The sequence below is a fragment of the Rana temporaria genome, chromosome 4, assembly GCF_905171775.1.
Source record: "Rana temporaria chromosome 4, aRanTem1.1, whole genome shotgun sequence".
NCBI lineage: Eukaryota > Metazoa > Chordata > Amphibia > Anura > Ranidae > Rana > Rana temporaria.
The window spans coordinates 460,832,795-460,857,562 of NC_053492.1; the positions used below are offsets into that span (position 1 = coordinate 460,832,795).

Here is a 24,768-nt window from a genome sequence, read left to right on the forward strand (position 1 = left end):
AAGTGTAGCAATATGGTTACATTTAATGAAGGTACAACATTTAGCAAAAATATTGCTACACTTAGAGACGCCTCTCTTCCCTTTTATACTGTGGAGCTCCTGCTGGATTTTGCTTCTAATCCCCTTGTGGAGGCTTCCATTTGTGGATGGACATTTAATGGTTACACAACCTATCACAATGCTATAATCTTTTTAACCACTTGCCAATCGCCGCACGCACTTTTACGTCAGCAGAATGGCACGGACAGGCAAATGGGCGTATATATACGTCCCTTTAAGTTTACCGCTGTGTGGGCACACGCTCAGCCTCTGCCTCAAGCCCCGTGACCGTGCCTGCGGGACCCGTGGACTCGATGTCCGCCGGTGTCCCGCGATCGTGTCACAAAGAGGCAGAACCGGGGGATGCCTGTGTTAACAAGGCATCTCCCTGTTCTGCCCAGTGACAGGACACTGATCATCTGCTCCCTGTCATCGGGAGCAGTGATCAATGTCGTGTCACTGGTAGCCCAGCCCCCCCCCCCACAGTTAGAATCACTCCCTAGGACACACTTAACCCCTCCCTCGCCCCCCTAGTGGTTAACTCCTTCACTGCCAGTGTCATTTACACAGTAATCAGTGCATTTTTATAGTACGGATCGCTGTATAAATGACAACGGTCCCAAAATAGCGTCAAAAGTCTCTGATGTGTCCGCCATAATGTCGCAGTCACAATAAAAATCGCAGATCGCCGGCAATACTAGTAAAAAAAATATTAATAAAAATGCCATAAAACTATCCCCTATTTTGTAGACGCTATAACTCTTTCGCAAACCAATCAATAAACGGTTATTGCGATTTTTTTACCAAAAATATGTATAAGAATACGTATCGGCCTAAACTGAGGAAAATATATATTTTTTTTATATATATATTTTTGGGGGATATTTATTATAGCAAAAAGTAATAAAAATATATTTTTTTCCAAAATTGTCACTTTTTTTTGGTTTCTAGAAATCGTAGAGGTGATCAACTACCACCAAAAGAAAGTTCTATTTGTGGGAAAAAAAGGACGTCACTTTTGTTTGGGAGCCACGTCGCACAATTGTCAGTTAACCACTTAAGCCCCGGACCAATATGCAGCTAAAGGCCCAGGCCAGGTTTTGCGATTCGGCACTGCATCGCTTTAACAGACAATTGCGCGGTCGTGCGACGTGGCTCCCAAACAAAATTTACGTCCTTTTTTTCCCACAAATAGAGCTTTCTTTTGGTGGTATTTGATCACCTCTGCAGTTTTTATTTTTTGCGCTATAAACAAAAATAGAGCGACAGTTTTGAAAAAAATTCTATATTTTTTACTTTTTTCTATAATAAATATCCCCCAAAAATATATAAAACAACATTTTTTTTCCTCAGTTTAGGCCGATACGTATTCTTCTACATATTTTTGGTAAAAAAATATCGGTTGGTTTGCGCAAAATTTATAGCGTTTACCAAATAGGGGATAGTTTTATTGCATTTTTATTAAATTTTTTTTTTTTTTACTACTAATGGCGGCGATCAGCGATTTTTTTCGTGACTGCGACATTATGGCGGACACTTCGGAAATTTTGACACATTTTTGGGACCATTGTAATTTTCACAGCAAAAAATGCATTTAAATTGCATTGTTTATTGTAAAAATGACAGTTGCAGTTTGGGAGTTAACCACTAGGGGGCGCTGAAGGAGCTATGTTTCACCTAGTGTGCGTTTACAACTGTAGGGGGGTGTGGCTGTAGATCTGACGTCATCGATCGAGTCTCCCTATAAAAGGGATGACACGATCGATGCATCCGCCACAGTGAAGCACGGGGAAGTCGTGTTTACATACGGCTCTCCCCATTCTTCAGCTCCGGGGAGCGATCGCGAGGCAGCGGCTAGAAACTAATAGCCGCCCCCTCATCCCGGATCGCTCCCACGGAAGAACCGACCGCCGCATGTACCGGGGGGGGGTCCCGATCGGACTCCCGACCCGCGGAAAGGCAGGGACGTACATGTACGCCCATCTGCTTGTACGTGCCATTCTGTGGACGTATATGTACATGCGGCGGTCGTTAAGTGGTTAAAGCGACGCAGTGCTGAATTGCAAAAAGTGCTCTGGTCATTTGGCAGCCAAATCCTCTGCGGCTGAAGTGGTCAAATGGATTATAAACTGAAGGACTTATGAATAAGTGATTGTGGAACGAATCATTTGAGTTTCCATTATCTCTTATGGGAAAATTTGCCTTGATATACAAGCGCTTTGGATTACAAGCATGTTTCTGGAAGGAATAACGTTCGCAATCCAATGGTTTACCGTAGAAGAAAAAAAGAATGGCAGCCACCACACCAAGAACTAATCTTCAATATATTACATTTTTGGGTTTAGATACAATTAAAATGAACCTAAAGGAGGGAAATGGTTGACATCAATAAATATGGCACAAAAAAAATAATAATACAAAATGTCTACAGCATACCTGTCACTTCATGGAGTGAAGCATTATTATTACTATTACTAAGGGATGTCCTGCCACTATCAAGGCTGGCTGGTCTGGGAGCTGGATGAGAGATTGGAGACAACGGTGACAAACATTTAGCAGGTGACAACATGGCTACATTCCGATCCACAAATGCCCAGAGTGCAGAGGAGTCATGCATACATTCATTTTCAAACTCAGCATGCCCATCTATGCCAAAGCACAGACACAAAGCCAGAGCGGCCATGACAGTTATAAATGGAAAAGTGCTGTAATAACAAAAAAAGGGAGAGAAACACATGGCAAGGTGGACTGGGACAATCAAACCAGAGTAATGCAAGAAGAACACACACAATGGGACACAATAAAACAAAAATACTAAAATGACAAAAAAATTCCCCATTGGTTTACAAGGCGCATCAAAAAGTTGTGCTCCATGATTTCAAAGGCCAGTAATGGAAACTAGATATTAAAGGGGCTGACCACAAATGGGAATAGAAGATTCAGCCCAACCCAACTGATACTAGGGAATCTCCCAAACCACCCGCTTCCCCACTCTCTGATATAATTGGTGGAGATATAGACCAATGGATATGAGATTCATTAAAGTGATAAAAGGCCCACCATAATCCTCCATAGCGCTGCATTAATAGTGGGGCCAGATCCTGATGCCGCGTACACACAATCATTTTTCGGGATGTAAAAAGAAAAGTTTTTCAGGCTCTAGAAAAAACAACGTTTTTTTCAACTTCATCATTAAAACGACGTTGCCCACACACGATCGTGAAAAAAAATGCTCAAGCAAAGCGCGGTGACGTACAACGGCACTATAAAGGGGAAGTTCCATGCGGATGGCGCCACCCTTGGGGCTGCTTTAGCTGATTTTGTGTTAGTAAAAGACGATTCACGCTTTTCTGTGTGTTACAGCGCGATGAATGTGCTTACTTCATTACGAACGGTAGTTTTACCAGAACGAGCGCTCCCGTCTCATAACTTGCTTCTGAGCATGCGCGGGTTTTTCACGTCGTTAAAGCCCACACACGATCATTTTTTACAACCCGAATAACAATATTGTTTAAAACGTTATGAAAAAATGCAGCATGTTCGATTTTTTTTTTTTCCGTTTTTCAGAACCCGAAAAATGCTCTGAAGCCCACACACCATCATTTTAAATGACATTTTTAAAAAAAAGTAGTTTTTTACAACCCAAAAAATGATCGTGTGTACGCGGCATTAGGCTGCCGCTTTGTAAACACAATTTATGTATACAGGTGGGAGAGTTTTCCTAACCGGAAAATAAATGACAAATTATGACCTCTTTAGGCACTAAAAAAAATGTTTATGGAGTCTCTCTTCCTAGAACAGCCAGGCAACTAAAATAAAAATAAATATAAAATAAAAAGACAGCGGGCTCGATAAACTATTGTGTTTACATTTTTTTTGAATCAACATAGTGCGCCTATGTTAAAAAGGAGTTGCAACATTGCGCACCAAAAATGTACAAATTGCGATAGGTCACAGGAATGTTTCATGTGCCTAAACAATTATCTGCACTATAATGTGGCACAGATATCGGCCCCAAAGCTCCCCTCGTCTAACCAGGTGCAGATCTGCACATCAGGCTGGCTGACTTTGATAAGCATATCTATAGCCCAGTGGTCCTCAAATTGTGGCCCACAGGTCAGATGCTGCCCTTTTCATGTCTTTTTTGCCCCTTGGGGCACTACTCCTCCAACTAATACCAATGATGGGACACTATTCCTCCCACTAACAACAATGTTGGGACACTATTCCTCACACCAATGATGGGACACTATTCCTCACACCAATGATGAGACACTATTCCTCCCACTAATAACAATGTTGGGACACTATTCCTCCCACTTACACCAACGAATGGGGCACTATTCCTCCCACTAATAACAATGTTGGGACACTATTCCTCACACCAATGATGGGACACTATTTCTCACACCAATGATGGGACACTATTCCTCCCACTAATAACAATGTTGGGACACTATTCCTCACACCAATGATGGGACACTATTCCTCCCACTAACAACAATGATGGGACACTATTCCTCCCACTAACAACAAGGACAAGACAAGAGGAGCAGGGGGGACGAAAGAGGAGCATGGGGGGGACCAGAAGGAGCATGGGGGAGGGGACAGACGGCTGACTCAACAGCTATGGCCCTCGGAGTTTCTCACTTCTGCCTAATCTTGTCCCATGGGAGGAGGGGGGGGCACCAAACTGATTCTTTGTCCCGGGTGAAATAATGTCTAGCTTCCCCACTGGTACTGTCTATTAGAGTACCAGTACCAGCCATTCTACTCTACTAAAGTAGAACGGCTAGTGGCTAGTGAAGGGGGGGGCTTGGGTGGCCGGAGGGGCGGGAGTTGTCCGGCCGCCATGGGAGAGATCTGTCAAAGTGGGCCGGTCTGGATGAAGTCCAGGGCCAAATTTTTGTCCCAGTCCAGCCCTGGGGGGGGGGCACCAAGTACTTGGATGGACCTTGCTGTGTCAGGTCCCCTAAAGAATGCGGTCCACCTAGTTTGGGTCTGGTGAACCACAGGTACCCCAGTCCCCGACCAGGTTTTGTTTATGAGCACGCACCACAAAGAAAAAGCAGCTTAGCCAGTGAGTGACCCACATTTTCATTATCCTTCACAAGCCCCAAAAGGTGGATATTTACCAGGAAGGGTGGAACCACTATAAGAATCATCACTTGCACCATGCCCGCTGACATCTTCATACGAAGCGCCATCTGCAAAACAAAGAGTGGCATTAAACGCAATGATAAAATAAGAGACGTGGCATTGTCCTCAAAATGTGAACTTTGCACCAAGAACTGCAACATCTGAAAGTCAGGTCAATCCAATTCATTCAAATATTTGCAGGTATGGTTTTTATCCTGACCATGTAAAAAGCATGGGCTTGGAGGGGAAAGGAGGTTTTACGTAGGGGTATATTTATTAAAAAAAATTCACTGGACGAATCTCACAAGCATCTGCTCTACTCTAACGAATTTCCCCTGTGTTTTGTCTAATTTGATTGTTTATGATCATCAGCCCCATCTAGTGGCCACAATACAGTATTTTACAGATAGAGGTATTTCAGGATAATACTGCATTATGGACACTAGATGGAGCTAATGATTTGAGGAAATAATCATATTAGACAAAATATAGGGGAAAATTTGTTTCGGCTGGGCGAATGCCTGATCTTTAACCACTTAAGGACCGCCTCCTGCACATTTACGTTGGCAGAATGGCACGGCTAGGCACATGCACGTATAGGTACGCCCTGTGCTAGTACCCAGCCGTGGGTCGCGGGCGCACGCCCGCCTGAGACCCGGTCCGAAGCACCGGGACCGCGGGACCCGCAGAACTGATCGCCGCTGGAGTCCCGCGATCGGTCCCCGGAGCTGAAGAACGGGGAGAGCTGTATTTAAACACAGCTTCCCCGTTCTTCACTGTGGTGGCATCATCGATCGTGTGATCCCAAAAGGGATCACACGATCGATGACGTCACACCTACAGCCACACCCCCCTACAGTTAGAAACACATATTAGGTCATACATAACCCCTTCAGCGCCCCCTTGTGGTTAACTCCCAAACTGCAGGTGTCATTTTCACAATAAACAATGCATTTTAAATGCATTTTTTGCTGTGAAAATGACAATATACCCAAAAATGTGTCAAAATTGTCCGAAGTGTCCGCCATAATGTCGCAGTCACGAAAAAAAACGTTGATCACCGCCATCAGTAGTAAAAAAAATTTTTTTATAAAAAATGCAATAAAAACTATCCTCTATTTTGTAAACGCTATAAATTTTGCGCAAACCAACCGATAAACGCTTATTGCGATTTTTTTTACCAAAAATAGGTAGAAGAATATTTATCGGCCTAAACTGAGGAAATTTTTTTTTTTTTATATATTTTTGGGGGATATTTATTATAGCAAAAAGTTAAAAATATTGCATTTTTTTCAAAATTGTTGTTCGATTTTTTGTTTATAGCGCAAAAAATAAAAACCGCAGAGGTGATCAAATACCACCAAAAGAAAGCTCTATTTGTGGGAAAAAAACAGACACCAATTTAGTTTGGGAGCCACGTCGCACGACCGCGCAATTGTCTGTTAAAGCGACACAGTGCCGAATCGCAAAACCTCGCCGGGTCCTTTAGCTGCCTAAAGGTCCGGGTCTTAAGTGGTTAAAGCGTTTGTTAACAAAAAAAAAATGGATCCTGCTCATTTAAAGCATGTTATATGACAGTGCTTGTCCTGTGTCATTTGACTCCTTGTAACACCTAAAATACCTGGCTGATCCTGACAGTTTATCTTCACCCCTCTGTAAACTGACCACGGTGTATCATGGCTGCTGAGCCCTGACACCGTGGTCAGTTTATGTTCCTCTGTAACTAGAAGCCTGCTATCTGCTCCTGTGTCCTCCTCTCTGTCTTTGTGTGAGCCACCCCTCCCCCTCCTGCTGCTCTCACAACACTAACCTGCATACACCATCAGCGCCGCCTCCTATTGCAGTGTCCCCCTCTGTGAATGATTTATAAATATAAATGCTGTAAATACCTAATTTAAGAGCCGAGATTGTGATCACATGACCAGCCAGCTCTCTCCTCCTCCCATCCAGACCGACATCAGCAGGGGAATCTTAGCCCGGCCAACTGCATCTCTCAGAGGAGGAAAGGAGAAAGCTGGACAATCTCGGCAGTGAAATTAGGTATTTGCAGCATTTATTTTTATAAATCACACAGTACAATAGGAGGCAGTGCTGATGGTGTATACGGGTTAGAGTGGCTTAACCCCTTCCATACCGCGCCATAGGGAAATGACGGCGGCAGGAACCCCTCGCCGATCCGGGTGGACGTCATATGACGTCCTGTGTTCCCGGCGATCTAGGGCGCGCGCGCCCACGGTAGCGCTCGTGACCCGGCGCGGGTGCCCGGCGGCCGTGATTGCCAGTAATCACGGCAGGAGTGTGGATCTGTGTGTGTAAACACACAGATCCACCTCCTGTCAGCGGTAAGGAGACCAATGTGTGTTCCCAGTACAGAGGAACACACATCGGTCTCCTCCCCTTGAGAGTCCCCTCCCCCCTACAGTTAGAAAACACCTTAGGCAACATATTAACCCCTTCAGCGCCCCCTAGTGGTTAACCCCTTCCCTGCCAGTCACATTTACACAGTAATCAATGCATATTTATAGCATTAATCGCTGTATAAATGTGAATGGTCCCAAAAATGTGTCAAAAGTGTCCGATGTGTTCGCCGCAATGTCACGGTCACAGTAAAAAAATCGCAAATCGCCACCAATACTAGTAAAAAATTGTATAAAATAAAAATGCCATAAATCTATCGCCTATTTTGTAGACGCTATAACTTTCGCGCAAACCAATCTACATATACGATTATTGCGATTTTCTTTTACCAAAAATATGTAGAAGAATACGTATCGGCCTAAACTGAGGAAAAAACTTTTTTTTTTTAAAAAATTGTGATATTTATTAAATAAAAAAGTAAAAAATTGTGTTTTTTTTTTTAAATTGTCGCTCTTCTTTTGTTTATAGCGCAAAAAATAAAAACCGCAGAGATGATCAAATACCACCAAACGAAAGCTCTATTTGTGGGGGGGGGGGGGGACATAAAGATTTAGTTTGGGTACAGTGTTGCATGACCACGCAATTGTCATTCAAAGTGCAACAGCGCTGAAAACTAAAAATTGGTCTGGGCAGGAAGGGGGGGTGAAAATGCCCTGTATGGAAGGGGTTAACCACTTTTAGCATTTTTGTTTTTTTATTAAATTGACCCCATAGTGTTATTAGTGTCTAAATCTTAATATCAACCGTAAAATCTACCGGTGGCCTTGACTCGAAGCAAAATGTTACTGCTCCACATATCATTAGAAATACTTCCCTCTCCATCTCAATATAAAAATAAAATATCTGATATTATATAGCTGTGAAGCCTGAGAACAGTGCCAGACATTAGGCCAGACATAAGGCGTCTGTACGGCATGCTGGGAAACAGCTGCTCTGAGAGAAAGCACAGCAAACACTATGCCACCTTCTCATTAATTGTTATATCTGCCGAGAAGTCAGACAACAAAATCAGAAAGGGGGATTCAGAGCACACTGTGAGCCTTTGTCATTACAGCAATATATGTTTTTATGCATGGCTTTGATGATTTTATTCATAGAAGCAAGTATGGGATTTAAAAAACAAAATAATAAAAGTAAAAAAACTTAAAAAAAAAAAAAAGAATGAGTAAAAGCGGATGTGCACTGAAATAAAAATATTAAAAGTCAGCAGCTACAAATACTGCAGCTGCTGACTTTTAACATCGGCACACTTGCCTGTCCTGGAGTCCAGCGCCGTCTGCAGCAGAGGACGAGCGATCGCTCGTCACTCTGCTGCCCCCCCCCCGCCATCCTCGGTGAGGGAACCAGGAAGTGAAGCGCACAGGCTTCACTGCCCGGTCCCCTACGGAGCATGCGCAAATCGCGCTGCGCCTGCTGACTGGCTCCCGCTGTGCTCTGGGAGCCGAGTGTTCCCAGAACACAACGGGGGGGGGGGGGGGTCATGACGTCCTGCCCGCAGTCTGTGGTCGGAAGTGGGTGCAAATACCTGTATCTGCACCCCCCTGAAAGGTGTCAAATGTGACACCGGAGGGGGTGAGGGTTCCGATCAGCGGGAGTTCCACTTTAGGGTGGAGCTCCGCTTTAAAAAGTTTGTTTGATCTACTTTTTTTTTATCTCTTTATAGTGCTGTGCTATTACATTTTTTGATCTGGAATTGTGTTTTGCTAGGAAATGCCTTAAAATATATGTTTCGATTTGTGAAAATGCTGCTTTCTGCCCTCACATGACAATGACTTGTACTGTCAGAGCTGAGTAGCAGCCACACCCCTTAGCAAAAGTGTCTTGTATGTCAGAGAAGGAGAGGGGGTGTGTCTAAACAGGTCCGTTACCGAGTGCCGATTACTGACCAGGCACTGAACAAGAAAAAAATCGCTCTATTTCCTCATCCAAGCTAACGTTCATAAATGGAGGAATTTCTATTGTATACTGACAGTCGGCACCCACAACTGTCAGAATACCTGAAGAGTGTCTGGATCTGATTTTTAGATTAAAGGATAAATGCACCTTTGTAAAAAAAAAAAAAATTGAATCCCCCCCAAGTAAAAAAAATTGCATTTATTATTTTTCTTTTACTAGGAGCCTGCAAAGCATTACACCCGCGATCAGTAAATCACGGGTGCAATACAGGACTCCTGTAGACTGTCAGTGTGAGCTCTCTGGGCCAGATTCAGGTACATTAGCGCCGGTGTAACGTAAGCCGTTTACGTTACACCGCCGCAAGTTTTCAGTTTTAGTGCCCGATCCACAAAGCACTTACCTGGAAACTTGCGGCGGTGTATCGTAAATACGTCCGGCGCAAGGTGGTCCAAATCGAATGGGCGGCTAACATTTAAATTAGGCGCGCTCCCGCGCCGGACCTACTGCGCATGCTCCGTTTTTTAACTCCCACCGTGCTTTGCGCGAAGTGACGTCATTTTTTCGAACGGCGACGCGCGTAGCATACTTCCGTATTCCCGGACGTGTTACGCAAACGACGTGAAATTTTAAATTTCGACGCGGGAACGACGGCCATACTTTAGATAGCAATACGATTGCTGACTAAAGTTAAGGCACCCAAAACGACGACTAACTTTGCGACGGGAAACTAGACTAGCGGCGACGTAGCGAACGCGAAAAACCGTCGTGGATCGCCGTAACTCCTAATTTGCATACCCAACGCATAGATACTCAGAGATACGACGGAGTATCTGAGATACTCCGTCGTATCTCCTTTGTGAATCTGGTCCTCTGTTCCTACTTCATATAGGCAGGCAGTTACACAATGACAGGAAGAAACTATGAACTACCTAGAGTGCTCAACAGCGCCCTAGTAGTTCATTAAGAACTACAAGCCAACAGCTACAAAGGCTGTGGGTACTTGTAGTTCTCCCATTCCATTCTGAATGAATGATGCAGCCAGGTGGGCAAAGCCATGCATGGCCTTTTTTTTTTTTTATTGTGACAGCGAGTTTGGGGAGAAGATCCCCAGCTCACTGTCACTAAAAATTGTGGGTCGGAAGAGGCTGCAGCAGTAGGAACATGTTCCACCCTAAAAAAAGGGTGGAATACGTAACATGTTCCCAAAGGTGGACTTATCCTTCAAAGGATGTCTGATGGGAGGGTAGCATCAGGGCCACCCATGGCTCCAATTTTAGCCAGTTCATCTGCCTCAATTCATTCCATGTTTGGCTCTGGTGCCTCGGTGTGAACTGCACAGTCATATTCAAGCTTCCTTTACAGCAGCAATAACAGTTAAGTGGAGTCCGCCCGGTTCACATTGCCGTGACGTGAGCGTTCAAAGTCGCATGACAAGTCACGCCTTATTAACTGCAATGAAACCGTTCTAATCGATGCGACTCAAGTCGCTCCAACTTAGAAAAAGGTTCCTGCAATGCTTTGGGTGTGACTTCAGTACAACTTGCATTGACGTCTGTTTGGCTGCTTTCACACTGCAGCCGTGGCATCGCTGGCGGTATCATTTTTTTTTTGTCGATCATTTTAGTGGTGCCTTACCATCTATTTATCAGTGCTTTTAACCCCCGCTAGCGGAGCGAAGAAAGGGTTAAAACCACCCGTGTTGAGGCGCTTCCGAATCACTTTTCAAGCCCTTCGGAAGTGTTGCGCATTCATTTCAGTGGGCAGGGGCGGCGGGGGCAACGGCATGAAGAAGAACGGATCCCAGCATGCAGCCGCTGAATACCCGCTTATCCTCCTCTTCCTCCTGCAGACATTCAGCGGCTACAGGAGGGAAATGGAGGGCATCGATTCCTCCACATGCCATTCCTGCTGCTTTACTACCCCAGTCCTGTTGCCCCCAGTCCCGTGTCATTTCCTGGCCCTCCCTCGCCCCCTGCAGCACTGCCAGGTTTTCCCCTCCCACCTACTATTGCAGGGGATCTATCAGGATGGAGAGCAGGGAAGGAGCTGGTAAATGTGTCATTTGCCAGCCCCTTCCTTGTTTTAACGAACAGTCAGTGATCGGTACCGTGTTTACTATGTCTCAGTTTATGAATGAACTTGAAGCTCTGTACAGAGCTATTTCCGTTTATTCATTCTGTGCAGCCATCCTAAAAGTGAGACATCAGGGGGTCTTTTTAGACCCCTGATATTTCACCAAAGCCCCAACAGGGGTCCCAAAAGATATGTAAAAAATAATCAAAAATAATTAAATGGTACTACTACTGACTCTAGTGGCGGAACTACCAGGGTCGCAAAAGTCACACTTGCGACTTGGCTCTGGCATTCCGCCACCATGGAGGGAACCCAAGACCGCAGGAAGATGGTCCACTGTGGGACCATAATAAGGGGTCCCATGATGGGAGTAAAGGGCCGTGGGATCAGTGGTAAGGGCCCCAGTCAGGGGCCAGGGGCCCTGAAGGTTCAAGTTACACCTCTAGCACACCCCCTGAATTATAAGTCCCCATGTGTACAATGGTTTGTGGGAGGTTTTTGAAAGTTTTGAGCCTCGCCTACTACTGAATGCAACAAGCCATGCAAAGGCGCAGTAAAAACTATACCACCACCACAATAGTTCCACCATTTTACTGAGAAGGGATTTATGTCAGTTTTATGCTGGGTGTAATTCTGTTAGAAGAGATGCAGTAGAAGCAATAGTAAATTGTTAGCACTTCAGTAGGGTTGCATAAGCTGCATTAGTGGGTTAGAAACAGATTAGTGCATTAATACAAATAAATTAAATCCCAAAAAAAAGTACCAACAGAGCACATTCACATAAAAATCGCACTGTTTATACCTTTACTCTTAGGTATCTGCTTGTTTCTGAAGCTCGAAGCTTGGTTGACAGTTGAAAAGTTGATGGCAGTTGTGGAGAAGGCCATGGTTCCCAAATCTTTCCTCCTTTTGCCCGTGGGAATTTCATCGGGACCCTCCAGATTTTCAGCACTACCTGTCCACTGTCCACCTGCCAGGACCATGGACTGGACCAGGTCATTCATGGCTGGGATGCAAATGAAAGCAAATGAATCAGCATGATACCGTGAGCAATCTCTAAGCCAGCTTTGGTTCTCTAGACAGCCACACAAGCATTAGAAAGCGCAACCGCGGGTCACAACAGCTACCAAAAGTTCACAAAGCCATTTCAGTTATGACATGCATTCAGTGGGCAATGATGAAAAGCAAGTGGACATGTACAGCAAAATTGTGCCCTTTGTACATTACCCGGAAAGCCTTTAGCATATCCCCACCATGCTACTGCAGCAGCGATGAGCAGCATAGCTTGTCAACAAGTTATGTTGCTTAAGAATGACCGAATGGTATGAAATGGTAAAAAAAGCAGTTCAGCGAACGGTTAAAGTGCACCTGTTGTCTACACACTACACTGGCAGCCATTTTCTAGGATGGACCCAGGACCGACCCTTGAGTTGACTAGGAGAGGGTAGATTTACTTAAGCTGGAGGGTGCAAAGTCTGGTGCGGCTCTGCATAGAAACCAATCAGCTTCCAGGTTTTATTATCAAAGCTTAATTGAAGAAGCTGAAGATAGAAAGCGGATTGGCTACCATGCACAGCTGCACCAGATTCTGGGTGCTCCAGTTTTAGTAAATCAACCCCAATGTGATGCCCAGGTACAGCGATGGCGAACCTTTGACACTCCAGATGTTTTGGAACTACATTTCCCATGATGCATAACTACACTGCAGAGTGCATGAGCATCATGGGAAATGTAGTTCCAAAACATCTGGGGTGCAAAGGTTTGCCATCACTGGCCTAGTAATTAAATCGAATCAACCAAAGAAAGCAGGACTTTTTAGGTGCCATATACAAAACAAATTAAAAAAATATATAACAATTTTATCGAAGAAAAGGTATTACAACCCATGGATGAAGGATGCTGCACACCCCTGATAATACTTGAAGAAAAATAAATTTATCCCTAGGGTCTTTGTGCTGCAGCACGGTATAAATAATGTACAAGTAGGTAAAAAAGTATACATTTATTGATAGGGTATCAAAAAAGAGCCCCTAGACAAAAAAGGGGAACTCAGGATATGAGCTTTAATAATATCAATCCATAAACAGAAAGGCAAAGACATACATCACAACATGGTAACAATGATAATTCAAATTTGAACAGTACTATATGCATATAAGCACTATGTGCGAAAAAAGCCCCTACGCGTTTCGACCTTCGTAGTAGCGGTCTTCTTCAGGGAGCCAATGTTTTTACGCAGACATAGGTTCTATGAAGAAAATATATGCAGATAAATCAAAAAGTAAACAACAAACATAATCATGAAGAGGACCTCTTCATGATTATGTTTGTTGTTTACTTTTTTGTCTAGGGGCTCTTTTTTGATACCCTATCAATAAATGTATACTTTTTTACCTACTTGTACATTTATACCGTGCTGCAACACAAAGCCCCTAGGGGAAAATTTCCTTTTCTTCATATAACAATTTTATAAAATCTTTCCATGGATCTCTTTTTTTTTTTTTTACAGCATAAAGTTCATTATCTCTCATCATTGACAGCTACAAATGTTTTTCTTGACATGTTTCACCAACTTTGGCTTCCTCAGGAGAAATATTGCTGACAAACTATTCAATCCCAAGTGGTAGTTCCCAGTCACTCCCAAACTGGAGGTTGCCTATACCCAGCTGCAATGTGTCACCCATTTAGTTTTGCAACAACCTAATTTTTGGTGGATGACAGAGCAGATTGGTACCTCCTTGTTACATCTCAACAATTGCCAGAACACTAGAGAAAAGAGCAGGTTCTACTGAGGTCATCTCCATGGGCATCCGCAGGTAGGGGCAAAAGGGGGGAAATTGCCCCCCTGGAATCATCAAGAAGGTGTTGCAGTTGCCAGCTGCAGTGTCCGCCATTGCCGCCGCTGAAATTTTTCTAAAACTGCTCTCTGACCTGACACATCTGATGTCCCTTCCGCACCCCCCGCCCGATCATCGGATGAGAGGGCTCGGCAGCTCAGCTGTTCCTCCGCTCCTCTCAAGTGATTGGCTGACTGTGTACGTGTTGTGTAGATCCGGCCGGCGCCGCCCACCAGTGCCGATTCGCTCTATAGGCTCACTATGCAAGCCGCTTAGGGCCCCCCAAATTACTAGAGGCCACGCCTGGTGAGAAGTCATTTTCCGCCCCCCCTCACCCCGCTTCTCAACTCGCTGGCTGCATTGGAGAAGAGGTAAGAAGTCACCCCTCGCCCACTTTAATGTGAGAAGTAATGCATGCAGCGCCCCCCCCCCTCGCTTCTCAACTTTAATTTGACATGCCATTTTGCTTAGGGCCCCAGGGAGGTCAGGATCGGCACTGCCGCCCACTCAGTGGCCGAGCCGCCGAGTGATACGCTGCTAGTGCCTACTCATCATCACATCACAGGAAATCCTGACCTGAAGTGAGTGGCATATACAGTTGCAAGCAACAGAAGAATAACCACAGGTAACAGCAGTTAGAAGCATTTTGATTTATGATGTAGGATATACATTTTTTTCCGATGTTTATTAAGAGTCTCAATAGTCTAGGTTGCATATTTTGTCAGCAATATTTCTCCTGAGGAAGCCAAAGTTGGTGAAACATGTTGAGAAAAGCACGTAGCTGCCAATGAAGAGAGATAATGCACCTTATGCTGTAAAAATGTGTGGAATCATGTGAATACCGTAATAATTTTTTTTTTATTTGTTTTGTGTATTGCACCTAAAAAGTCCCGCTTACTTAGGTTGATACAGTGTTATAGATTTGGAATGTGGTGCCAGTGATATCTTCATCCAAGCCCACCATAGGTTTCCCTAGTAATAAAAGTAGTTCCCAGAAAATGAGCATGTTGCAGTGTCACCAATACCGGACCACAAAGAGGCCACCCCCACCATGTTAAGACAACGTGTACACTTAACTGCGTCTTTATTGTTACAGGGGAGATCAATGCCATTCCTAAATCTCAATGCCATTCAGATTTTTTTTTAGTCAGCGGTGAAGGACAGGTCCATGGCCAGTGCAGGTTACTGCATTTTGAAAAACACGGAACAAATGATTGTTTTAGGATGGCATCCGTTTTTAATATACCTGGTAATAAGTTAGGAAGTGCCATTCCATAAAGACATTTAAATATGACGTTTACAGAATAACTACATCCAAGAACAAAAACATAATATGTTGCAGCCTACTAGTTCTCAGATGCGGTGGTTGCATTGGTTTTCATCTTTCAGGCTAAAAAGTTTTTCAGCGGGTACAGAAAATAAATTACCGGTACTGATCATGCCAGAAAGGCTCGTCACTCCCCAGGAGCCGAACTGGAAGAATAATACAACTTGTTGTTCTTTCTGTAAACTATTCATCTCCTTGTCCTCCATGAGATGGACATCTTTGACGTTCAGCCTGGCTGATAACATTGGCTTCCTCCATAGAAACTGTGGAGGACTGAGCAACAGAAGTCATCTTTTATATAGAATAAAACCAGAAAAGAACCAACATGGGCTCAAACGAGCCATGCCCATGTTGTTGGGTGATTTGTGTCCACCTTGTTGGTTCTTTTTTGGTTATATCTCGAGTTGCATACCACATGGACTCCAACCCACTTGAATGTGAGGCCTTGAGTAAGCTTCTATTAAAGGGGTTTTAAAGGTACAATTACCTTAGTGCAGTTCTCCTTCACTTACCTCATCCTTCCATTTTGCTTTTAAATGTCCTTATTTCTTCTGAGAAATCCTCACTTCCTGTTCTTCTGTCTGTAAGGCCCCTTTCACATTGAGGCATTTTTCATGCGGTACAGCGCTAAAAATAGCGCTGCTATACCGCATGAAAAATCATGCCCTGTAGTGTTCAATGTGAAAGCCCGAAGGCTTCCACACTGAAGCGGTGCGCTAGCAGGAGCGCTCCAAAAGTCCTGCTAGCCGCATCTTTACTGCGGTATAGGAGCGGTGTGTTCACCGCTCCTATACCGCGCCTTCCCATTGAAATCAATGGGAAACCGCGGCAACACCGCGGTAATACCGCCCGCAACGCGGGCGGCATTAACCCTTTTTCGGCCGCTAGCGGGGGTTAAAACCTCACCGCTAGCACCAGAATATCGCGGTAAATACGACGGTATAGCGGCGCTACAAATAGCGCGGCTATACCGTCACCGCGGCTCCACGCCTCAATGTGAAAGAGGTCTAACTCCACACGGTAATGCAAGGCTTTCTCCCTGGTGTGGAGTGTCGTGCTCGCCCCCTCCCTTGGACTACAGGAGAGTCAGGACACCCACTAACACACAGCTCATTTCTCTATCTGCAACGTAGAGAGCGTCCTGACTCTCCTGTAGTCCAAGGGAGGGGGCGAGCACGACACTCCACACCAGGGAGAAAGCCTTGCATTACTGTGTGGAGTTACAGACAGAAGAACAGGAAGTGAGGATTTCTCAGAAGAAATAAGAACATTTAAAAGCAAAATGGAAGGATGAGGTAAGTGAAGGAGGACTGCACTAAGGGAAAGGAAGCTATTTAGGAAAACATCGTTTTACCTTTACAACCCCTTTAAGGAGAAGTCTTCTTTCATACAGGTGGTGGGCTTTACCACCTCTTTTGAAAAGCGTTCTACAGTGGATCGCGTATGGCCGAGTGGTGGTTTGCAGGTGTTCAGAAGGTGATAAATGGCTGTTTTTTTTTGTTTGTTTTTTATTACAATCCCCATGGGGATACTGAGATTTACAGTGGGGATTTTACATTGAAATCTTGCCATTGAAGTCAAGGGGACAGCGCCACAACCTTGTACAAGGCATTGCGGCTTGGTCCCCTTGATATCAATGGGCACACGTTTGGCAAGCAGAATACCTGTAAAACATGCAGGTATTCTCACCATTGAGTCACTCGGGCACTGCCCGAGGGCCCCATGCCACTAGGGGGGGCCCCATCAGGGTTGCCAGGCTCAGTAAAACCAGGGACAGTATGTAAAAATCAGTGTTTTTTTTACATCTGTCCCTGATATGTCCGAAACTGACATGCTTTTAATGTGAACATCCCAAGATTTTAGCTGCCCCGCCTCTGCACTGCCTCCTGGCGTGGTGGCCATCTGTAAGCCAGAGGGGCCCCATAATCTTCTATTGCCCGGGGGCCCCATGAGTTGTCAGTCCGCCCCTGAAAACATGACATGGTAAGTCAGAATGGCCATACTTTGAAGCATCAGAGCCGCACAACATTACAGAAGTACAGTTCCTTCTGCACTCATGTGACCCGTTTTCAGCAGACCGCGGGCTGAAGACGGGCGCTCCCGTCCCCTCCACAGCCCAATGCTCGTGTAGTGTTTAATCGCTTTGTTCTAAGTTTTACAGCTGGTGGTGGACCGATGCTGCATCCACCTATGCAATTGTGACCCCCCAAAAAAATAAAAAAATTTCCATACTTCTCTTTTAATAGACCGAAAGTGTCCACCTTGTAGATAGGGAGTTGGGGGAGTAAAAATAAAAGAAAAAGCCTGAAAAAAACAAAAACAAATGCAGCCACCACAACTAAGAGCTGGTATGCTATAACATTAAATTGTTGTTTTTGGGTTTAGATATGCTTCAGCTGGACAATCGCCTGGAGCATGGAGCCATTTTCAGTCCTGGACAAATTAAATAATAAAAAAAAAATCTCTAGAATTGGGATGTTTTTATTTTGGACTCCAGTTTGAGAAACGGCCACTGGTCAGTAGATATGATCAGGTGAGCACAGCGAACTGCTTTGGAAAAGTGCGCCCAAAAGGTGCGTTGGGGTCGGATGTGATTGTGCTGAATTTAAAGGACATTTCATTGCTACAATGGAATATCTGTGATGTCACAAAGTGTAATGGTACTTTTATCTTCCCTTTAACTTTGTTCCTATATACAGTATATAAGAGTTTGATACAGTCACACGGTTCCTTTATCTATGGTTCTTTTCTTTGCAGTAAGAATATAATTTCCAGTCTGTATTATCTGTTCAATGTAATGTACAATAGGGAGGATTGGTAACAATTATCAGGAAGCCTGCAGTATGGATTAATTGTTAGTGGGAATAGAACACTCTTTAGGTCTCGTAACAAAGGGAAGGCTAAATGCAGTGCCAATGTTCAAAGTGTAGTCACCCACAGCAGATGGTTTAAAGAGCAGCCATGACCAAAGCTCAACTAAAGCCCCAACTTTCATTTTCTTTTGGACAGAGTGATGTAGGGCTACAATTCCCATATTTTGATCAGTTAGGTGTGCATTTTAAATATAAATATTTATTAATTCTCTTTATTGGTTTTTCAAAAGAGGTAATAGATTTTAAAAAAGACAGCCTTGGGGCATTCCCCGGCTCGAAAAATTACCACGTAAATCGGTAAGGGGTGTATTTAAAAACAAAAATCTATATAACTGTTCGTCCTTCGATACTGCATGTTCTATGCAAATTAGGCAAAACTGAATGTTCTCAGGCCATACTCTACAGCAGGGGTCTCCAAGGTTTTCAAACAAAGGGCCAGTTTATTGTCCTTCAGACTTTAGGAGGGCCGGATTGTGGCCAGCGGGGGGCAGGAAATGTCCCGGGCCCGACAAAAAAGAATAAATATGGCCTCAGGATTGGTGGTCAGTAGGAGGAGGATTAGTACCCCTATTAGTAGGAGAAATAGTATCCCATCATTGGTATCGATGGAAGAAATATTGCCCCATTGTTGGCGTCAGTGGGAGGAATAGTGCCCCAAGGGCCGAATAAAGGCTAGCAAAGGGCCACATCTCAGGCCGCAGTTTGGAGACCCCTGCTCTACAGAGTGAATGTGTGAATGGAGACAATACCACATTATGGTCACTAGATGGAGCTGAGGAACATACACATTCCCATCATAATAAGTGCCATCTAGTGGCCATAATGTGGTATTTTCCCCATTCGATCTGTTAATATAGCCTTCCCACAAATCAAATATACATGCAGTTTTGATGGGTGAACAGCCTTGTAAATTTTTTTCATAAATAAACCCCTGTGGCACATTTTACACTGGCCATTCTCTGAAAAGAGATTGGCAGTCTATCTCTTCTCACAGTACAGCCAAGCAGAGGTTGTCAGGCATTCAGAAAGTGCTCTTACGACCTCCTTTCTATTTTTGGTGGCAAAAGGCATTTTTCAATGGGACTAAAGCACCGCAACCACAAGACCAGCTTTTGGCTTGCGCTTGCAGCATGGTCTCATTGACTTTAATGGCTGGGTTTAACAGGTGGTGCAGCCTGTCAACTCAACAAGCAATGTTAAATTTAAACAGCCCTCTCTGGGTGTGCTGTAGGCTTAAAGCGGAGGTTCGCCCAAAAATCCACTTTTTGACATTAGCTGTAGCATACTGCTAACATCTGCAGTGTGCTGTTTTTATCGTTATATGAGCCCTTGTTTTCCGGCTCCGAGCGGGGAATCCTGCGGGGAATGGGCGTTTCTAAGCGAAGAGGAGTTTATTGACGGCTGCTAAGGCGCGTCTTGGCATCTGTTTAATCTTCAACTGCCATGATGCTGCACATGTGATCAGTTATGACACCAGCCATTGCATGGTTTGACAGTTTGGTTGAGAGCACAACCAACGTGACAGTTAGCATTCCCGGCATGCCAGGAATGTAACTGCTTTTTCAAACTGTTAAATTTATGGGTTTACTTCCGCTTTAAGGATGCTGGAAAGTTCATTTTGAGGGTGAACCTCCGCTTTAAGATGGGGATTCAACTGATGCTCAACTGATTGTTTGTAGCACCCCTTAGCCACCCGAGTGATAGAACCTTGTTGATTTACTAAAGACAAATAGACTGCGCACTTGCACTCTGCAAGAGTAGTTGCTCCAGAGCTTAGCAAATGAGCAGTAGCTCTGCCGACTTCCATCATCCAATCATGTACAAGCAAACATGCTGTCTTTAAAAAAAAATGTGCTTGCATGTGATTGGGTATTCTTTGCAAAGTGAATCTTTACCTCATTTACCAAGCTCTGGAGCAACAGCACTTGCAGAGTGCACAGTATATTTCTTGTTAGTAAATCAACCCCTTAGTGTCTATAGTATCCAAGAGACATGAATCAGAAGAGGATTGGAAGAGAACCCGGAGAGGTAAATGAAAGAGCACCAAAAGCATTCATTCCAAAATAAACCAAGCCTACACGGTCTGGAAACCGGGTTTCACCTCTTTTCAGCTGTGATCCCTGTTGGGCTTTTAAAGTGGAACTAAACCCTCCTATCTTTTTCAGCCATGGAAGCTGCCATCTTAGCTCCAGTTTGACCTGCAACTGCCATGGTGCTGCACATGTGATCAGTTATGACACCAGCTATTTGATGGTTTGGTTGAGGACACAAGCAAATGTGACAGTTCACATTCCCGGCATTTCAGGAATGTAACTTTTCTTTTAAACTGGTTAAATCGATGGGTTTAGTTCCGCTTTAATAGCATTTAGGCTTGGTTCACATTGCCGTGACTTGGGATCCGACTTGTGAGACCCCCAAGCTGCGTGACATGTCAAATCCCATGTTAGTCAACGGGAGCTGTCTTAATTAGCACTACTGAAGTCACTCCCGGTTCCTGTACTACTTTCAAGGAGACTTCTGACTTTAATGGAAGTCGCCTTCAAGATCCTAAACTTAACGGATGTGATTTGGATCTAAAATTACAGGAAGATCACCCAGGCATTCCCTGGAGTCGCACTTAAGTCGTCTGGAAAAGTGGAACTGTACAGTAAGTAGCGTGACTTTGAGGTTGTGGCAGTGTGAACCGAGCTCTTAAAAGGGTTGTAAAGCTTCGCATTTTTTCACCTTAATGCATCCTATACATTAAGGTGAAAAAACATCAGATGCTTACAAGCCCCCCCAGCCCCCTGGTTTACTTACCGGAGCCCTCGAAAGTCCCGTGCCGTGAACGTGCTGGCTACTGGCCCCAGTCTTCTCGGCTCTTCATTGGAGATTGATAGCAGCGCAGTCATTGGCTCCCGCTGCTGTCAATCTAATCAATGACGCGGCGCGCCACAGGGCCGAGTGATACATCCGGCGGCTATGGCCGTCAACTGTATCAGGGGAGCACGCCTGCAAGCTAAACCCTTTGGAAGAGTGCTTCCCATTAAGGGGGTTAGCTCTTGTGGGGAGGAGCCGAGACAGCCGCCGAGGGACCCCAGAAGACGAAACATGTTCGTTATTTAAAAAAAAAGAACCTTTACAACCCCTTTAAAGCAGGAAAGAGGTTCTAACCCAGGGGTGTCTAACTAAATTTCATTGTGGGCCGCATCAGCATTATGATTGCTCTCAAAAGGGGCTGTTGTATCTGTAAGATTAGATGTCCAGCGCATCCCCTCCCCTTAAATTAGATGTCAAGAGCCCCCCCACCATCAGTAGTCGAGTCCCCCACTCTCCCTTACATCACAGTGCACCTTATGCTGCTGCTGGGAAGATGGATATATTGCTTGAAAGCAGAAAGTACAGGGTCTGGAGGAGGACCAGAAGAGGGCTGGAGCTCTCCTGCAGCTGCAGGATTCGGCCCGCAGGCCTTGTGTTTGACACCTGTGTTCTAACCCTTCCTCACTTGGTCCAAATGGGGAAAAAAAAGTTTTGGCTGGCATTACGCTCTTCTACTTTTGCTGTGGGTTACTGCATTTTGCATTACTGGATAAGCTTGTAAATCCCTTGACCGGACCACCTGTCACTGTATGCAAACCCTGGTATATTCCCCCTTTAAACGCCCTGTTCAATGGCAGCAGGACTTGTAGCTTGCATGTTAGGGAAAACAGCACAGTCTGGGGTAAGCTTAGTGAGGTATTAGTGATGGAAGCCAAGAACAGCTAGCTGAACTATTGGAATGTCTTACACACAGAGCGGCGGTAGAGGGCCTTCATTTTGTCCTTATCCTTCGGTCTGTTCCTCATAAAAGGCAGTCTTTTCAGGGCTTATGTCACAGCATGGGAAGAAAGAAAAATATAAAAAAAAAAAGAAACCAGAGGGGGGGAAAAAAATAACAGAAATGAGAAAAGGAAGAGGGAGGAGAAGAACACATGGAAGAAGTTAAATGCTGAAAACGAAAGACAGAAATGAGCATGTACCAATCTTAATTTCGCATGCACTATTACACAAGACAGACCAACACCAGTGCATGATGGGCATGGCGGGTGACACAATTTCCCAGTTTCTGTGAGTGCTGAAAAAATGTTTCAATAAATAAAAACTTTTTTTCCTAAAATTGTGTAAAATCAAAATGATTACATAGGCAAAATAAAATGTTTAACAGACAGGGGAAGGGGGGATGGGTTATGACCTCTGGTGTGCGTGATCTGTGCATGGAATCGGAATTTAAAATAAAATGATCATGTATGTCCTATAAGTTCTACTTATGACATATTAATATTATAACATTGATCCAAAAACATACTTGTGATATCATTTCAAAGTTGTGTTGTACCCATTGAGGAAACGATGTCTTGCTTTCTGTGTGGTCACCGTGACATGACGGGAACAGAATCTCTCCAACTGGGTTACAGAGAGCAATTAAAAATACTTATTCATAGAGCGAAGAGGGGTTAGATCACCTGCCAAGTTTTTATTGCTCATGGCTGAGTGGTGGTGAGACTATGGACTTGAATCTTTAGCTCCCAAAAAGGAGTCATTGTTTGGGCCCAATGGCTTGGGTTCGGCAGCTCTCGACAAAACGGGAGACCTCCCTAGAAATAAGTAGGGAATCAAGCAAACGTTCCTGGAGAAAGCTCTAGAGCAGGGGTCTCCATACTTTTAAAGCAAAGGGCCAGTTTACGGTCTTTCAGACTTCAGGGGGGCCGGATTCTGACCAGTTGGGGTAGAAAATGCCTCAGGGCCGAGCATCAGTGAGAATAAACATGGCCCCAGTGTTGGTGGGCAGTACAAGGAGGAATAGTGCTCCATCATTGCTATTAGTCTAAGAAATAGTGCCTCATTGTTGGTGCCATTGGGAGGAATAGTGGCTCATATCATTGGGAGCAATACTGCCCAAGCAAGGGCCGGATGAAGGCTAGCAAAGGGCCACATTCGGCCCTTGAGCCGAAGTTTGGAGACCCCTGGGGGTCTCAAACTGGTGGCCTTCCAGCTGTTTTGCGAAACTACAAGTCCCATGAGGCATTTCAAGGCCGGCAGTTACAAGCATACCTCCCACAGGCAGAGGCATGATGGGACTGCCTCTGCCTGCTGGAGGGCCACCAGTTTGAGACCCCTGCTCTAGAGTTTTGGGTGCTGCAGCAACCAACGGCTGGAGACTGGATCAGAAAGCTACAATGATATGTGCCAACACACCACGGATCATCAAGTAGAGTCCAAGCGGTTTTTATTAAAGCATGAACACATCACAAAAAAAGGTAGTGCAATGTTTCGAAGTCACGCAGGACCCCTTCAATACCTTCGTCAGGCCATCACATGCCTGACGAAGGGGCCTGCGTGATTCTGAAACGTTGCACTACCCTTTTTTTAAAATATGATCAGGCTTTAATTAAAACGGTTTGGACTCTACTTGATGATCCGTGATGTGCTGGCTAATATCCTCGTTCTCACTAGAAATAAGGGTCACAATTGAGAAATATATGTATAAATAGGATAAAAAAAAAAAACACCAAATGATTGTCTCACGAGTCCAAAGTCCTTTAGTATTAAAAGAAACAGAAAAGCAAAAAGGCAGCCAATGCATTTTGGGGGCTAAAAATACCCCCTTCACAGGTATTGTGTAGCAGAAGTATCTATTGGACTCAAAACCAAACTCCTGGATAAAATGCTTGGACAGGAGCAATAATTAATTAACGATTCTGGCTGCATTATTGGGCAAGTGGCCGCTGATGCAGTCATAATCACCTCAATTATTGCTCCTGTCCAATAATTTTAACTGGGAACTTTGTTTTGAGTCCAATAGATACTTTTGCTACATTGCCTAAGCCCTGATCAGGGAGGGCTTTCATTAGTGCCTCCTTGCTTAACTGTTGTTACCTGTAATAAAAGGAATTTGAACTCTTAGCCCCCCTTTCACCCAGAGGTGCTTTACAGGCGTTTTTGTGCTAAAAATAGCTAAAAATGTAAACTGCCTCTTCTGCAGCCCCAGTGTGAAAGCCAGAGTGCTTTCACACTGGGGTGGTGCGCTTGCAACAAGCAGCATCTTTGGGGTGGTGAAGGAGCGCTGTATACACCGCTCCTCCACCGCCCCTTCCCATTGAAATGAATGGGCACGCATTCAAAGCGCCTTAAAAGCAGCGCTAAGCGT

General features: G+C 44.6%; 1 protein-coding gene across 6 annotated transcripts in view; it reads right to left on the reverse strand.

Moving 5' to 3' along the window:
- CCDC88A (coiled-coil domain containing 88A) overlaps positions 1-24,768 on the reverse strand; it is a 317,092-nt gene that overhangs the window by 32,320 nt on the left and 260,004 nt on the right. For 4 of the 6 annotated variants that reach the window (XM_040351671.1, XM_040351670.1, XM_040351667.1 and 1 more), the window contains exons 26-29: positions 22,369-22,446; positions 12,368-12,571; positions 5,175-5,246; positions 2,476-2,556 (exon numbers count right to left, since the gene is read on the reverse strand). In XM_040351671.1, coding sequence (XP_040207605.1) covers positions 2,476-2,556; positions 5,175-5,246; positions 12,368-12,571; positions 22,369-22,446 — 435 coding nt within the window. The remainder of the gene's footprint in view (positions 1-2,475; positions 2,557-5,174; positions 5,247-12,367; positions 12,572-22,368; positions 22,447-24,768) is intronic. The other 2 variants (XM_040351668.1, XM_040351669.1) reach the window with 2 other exon arrangements.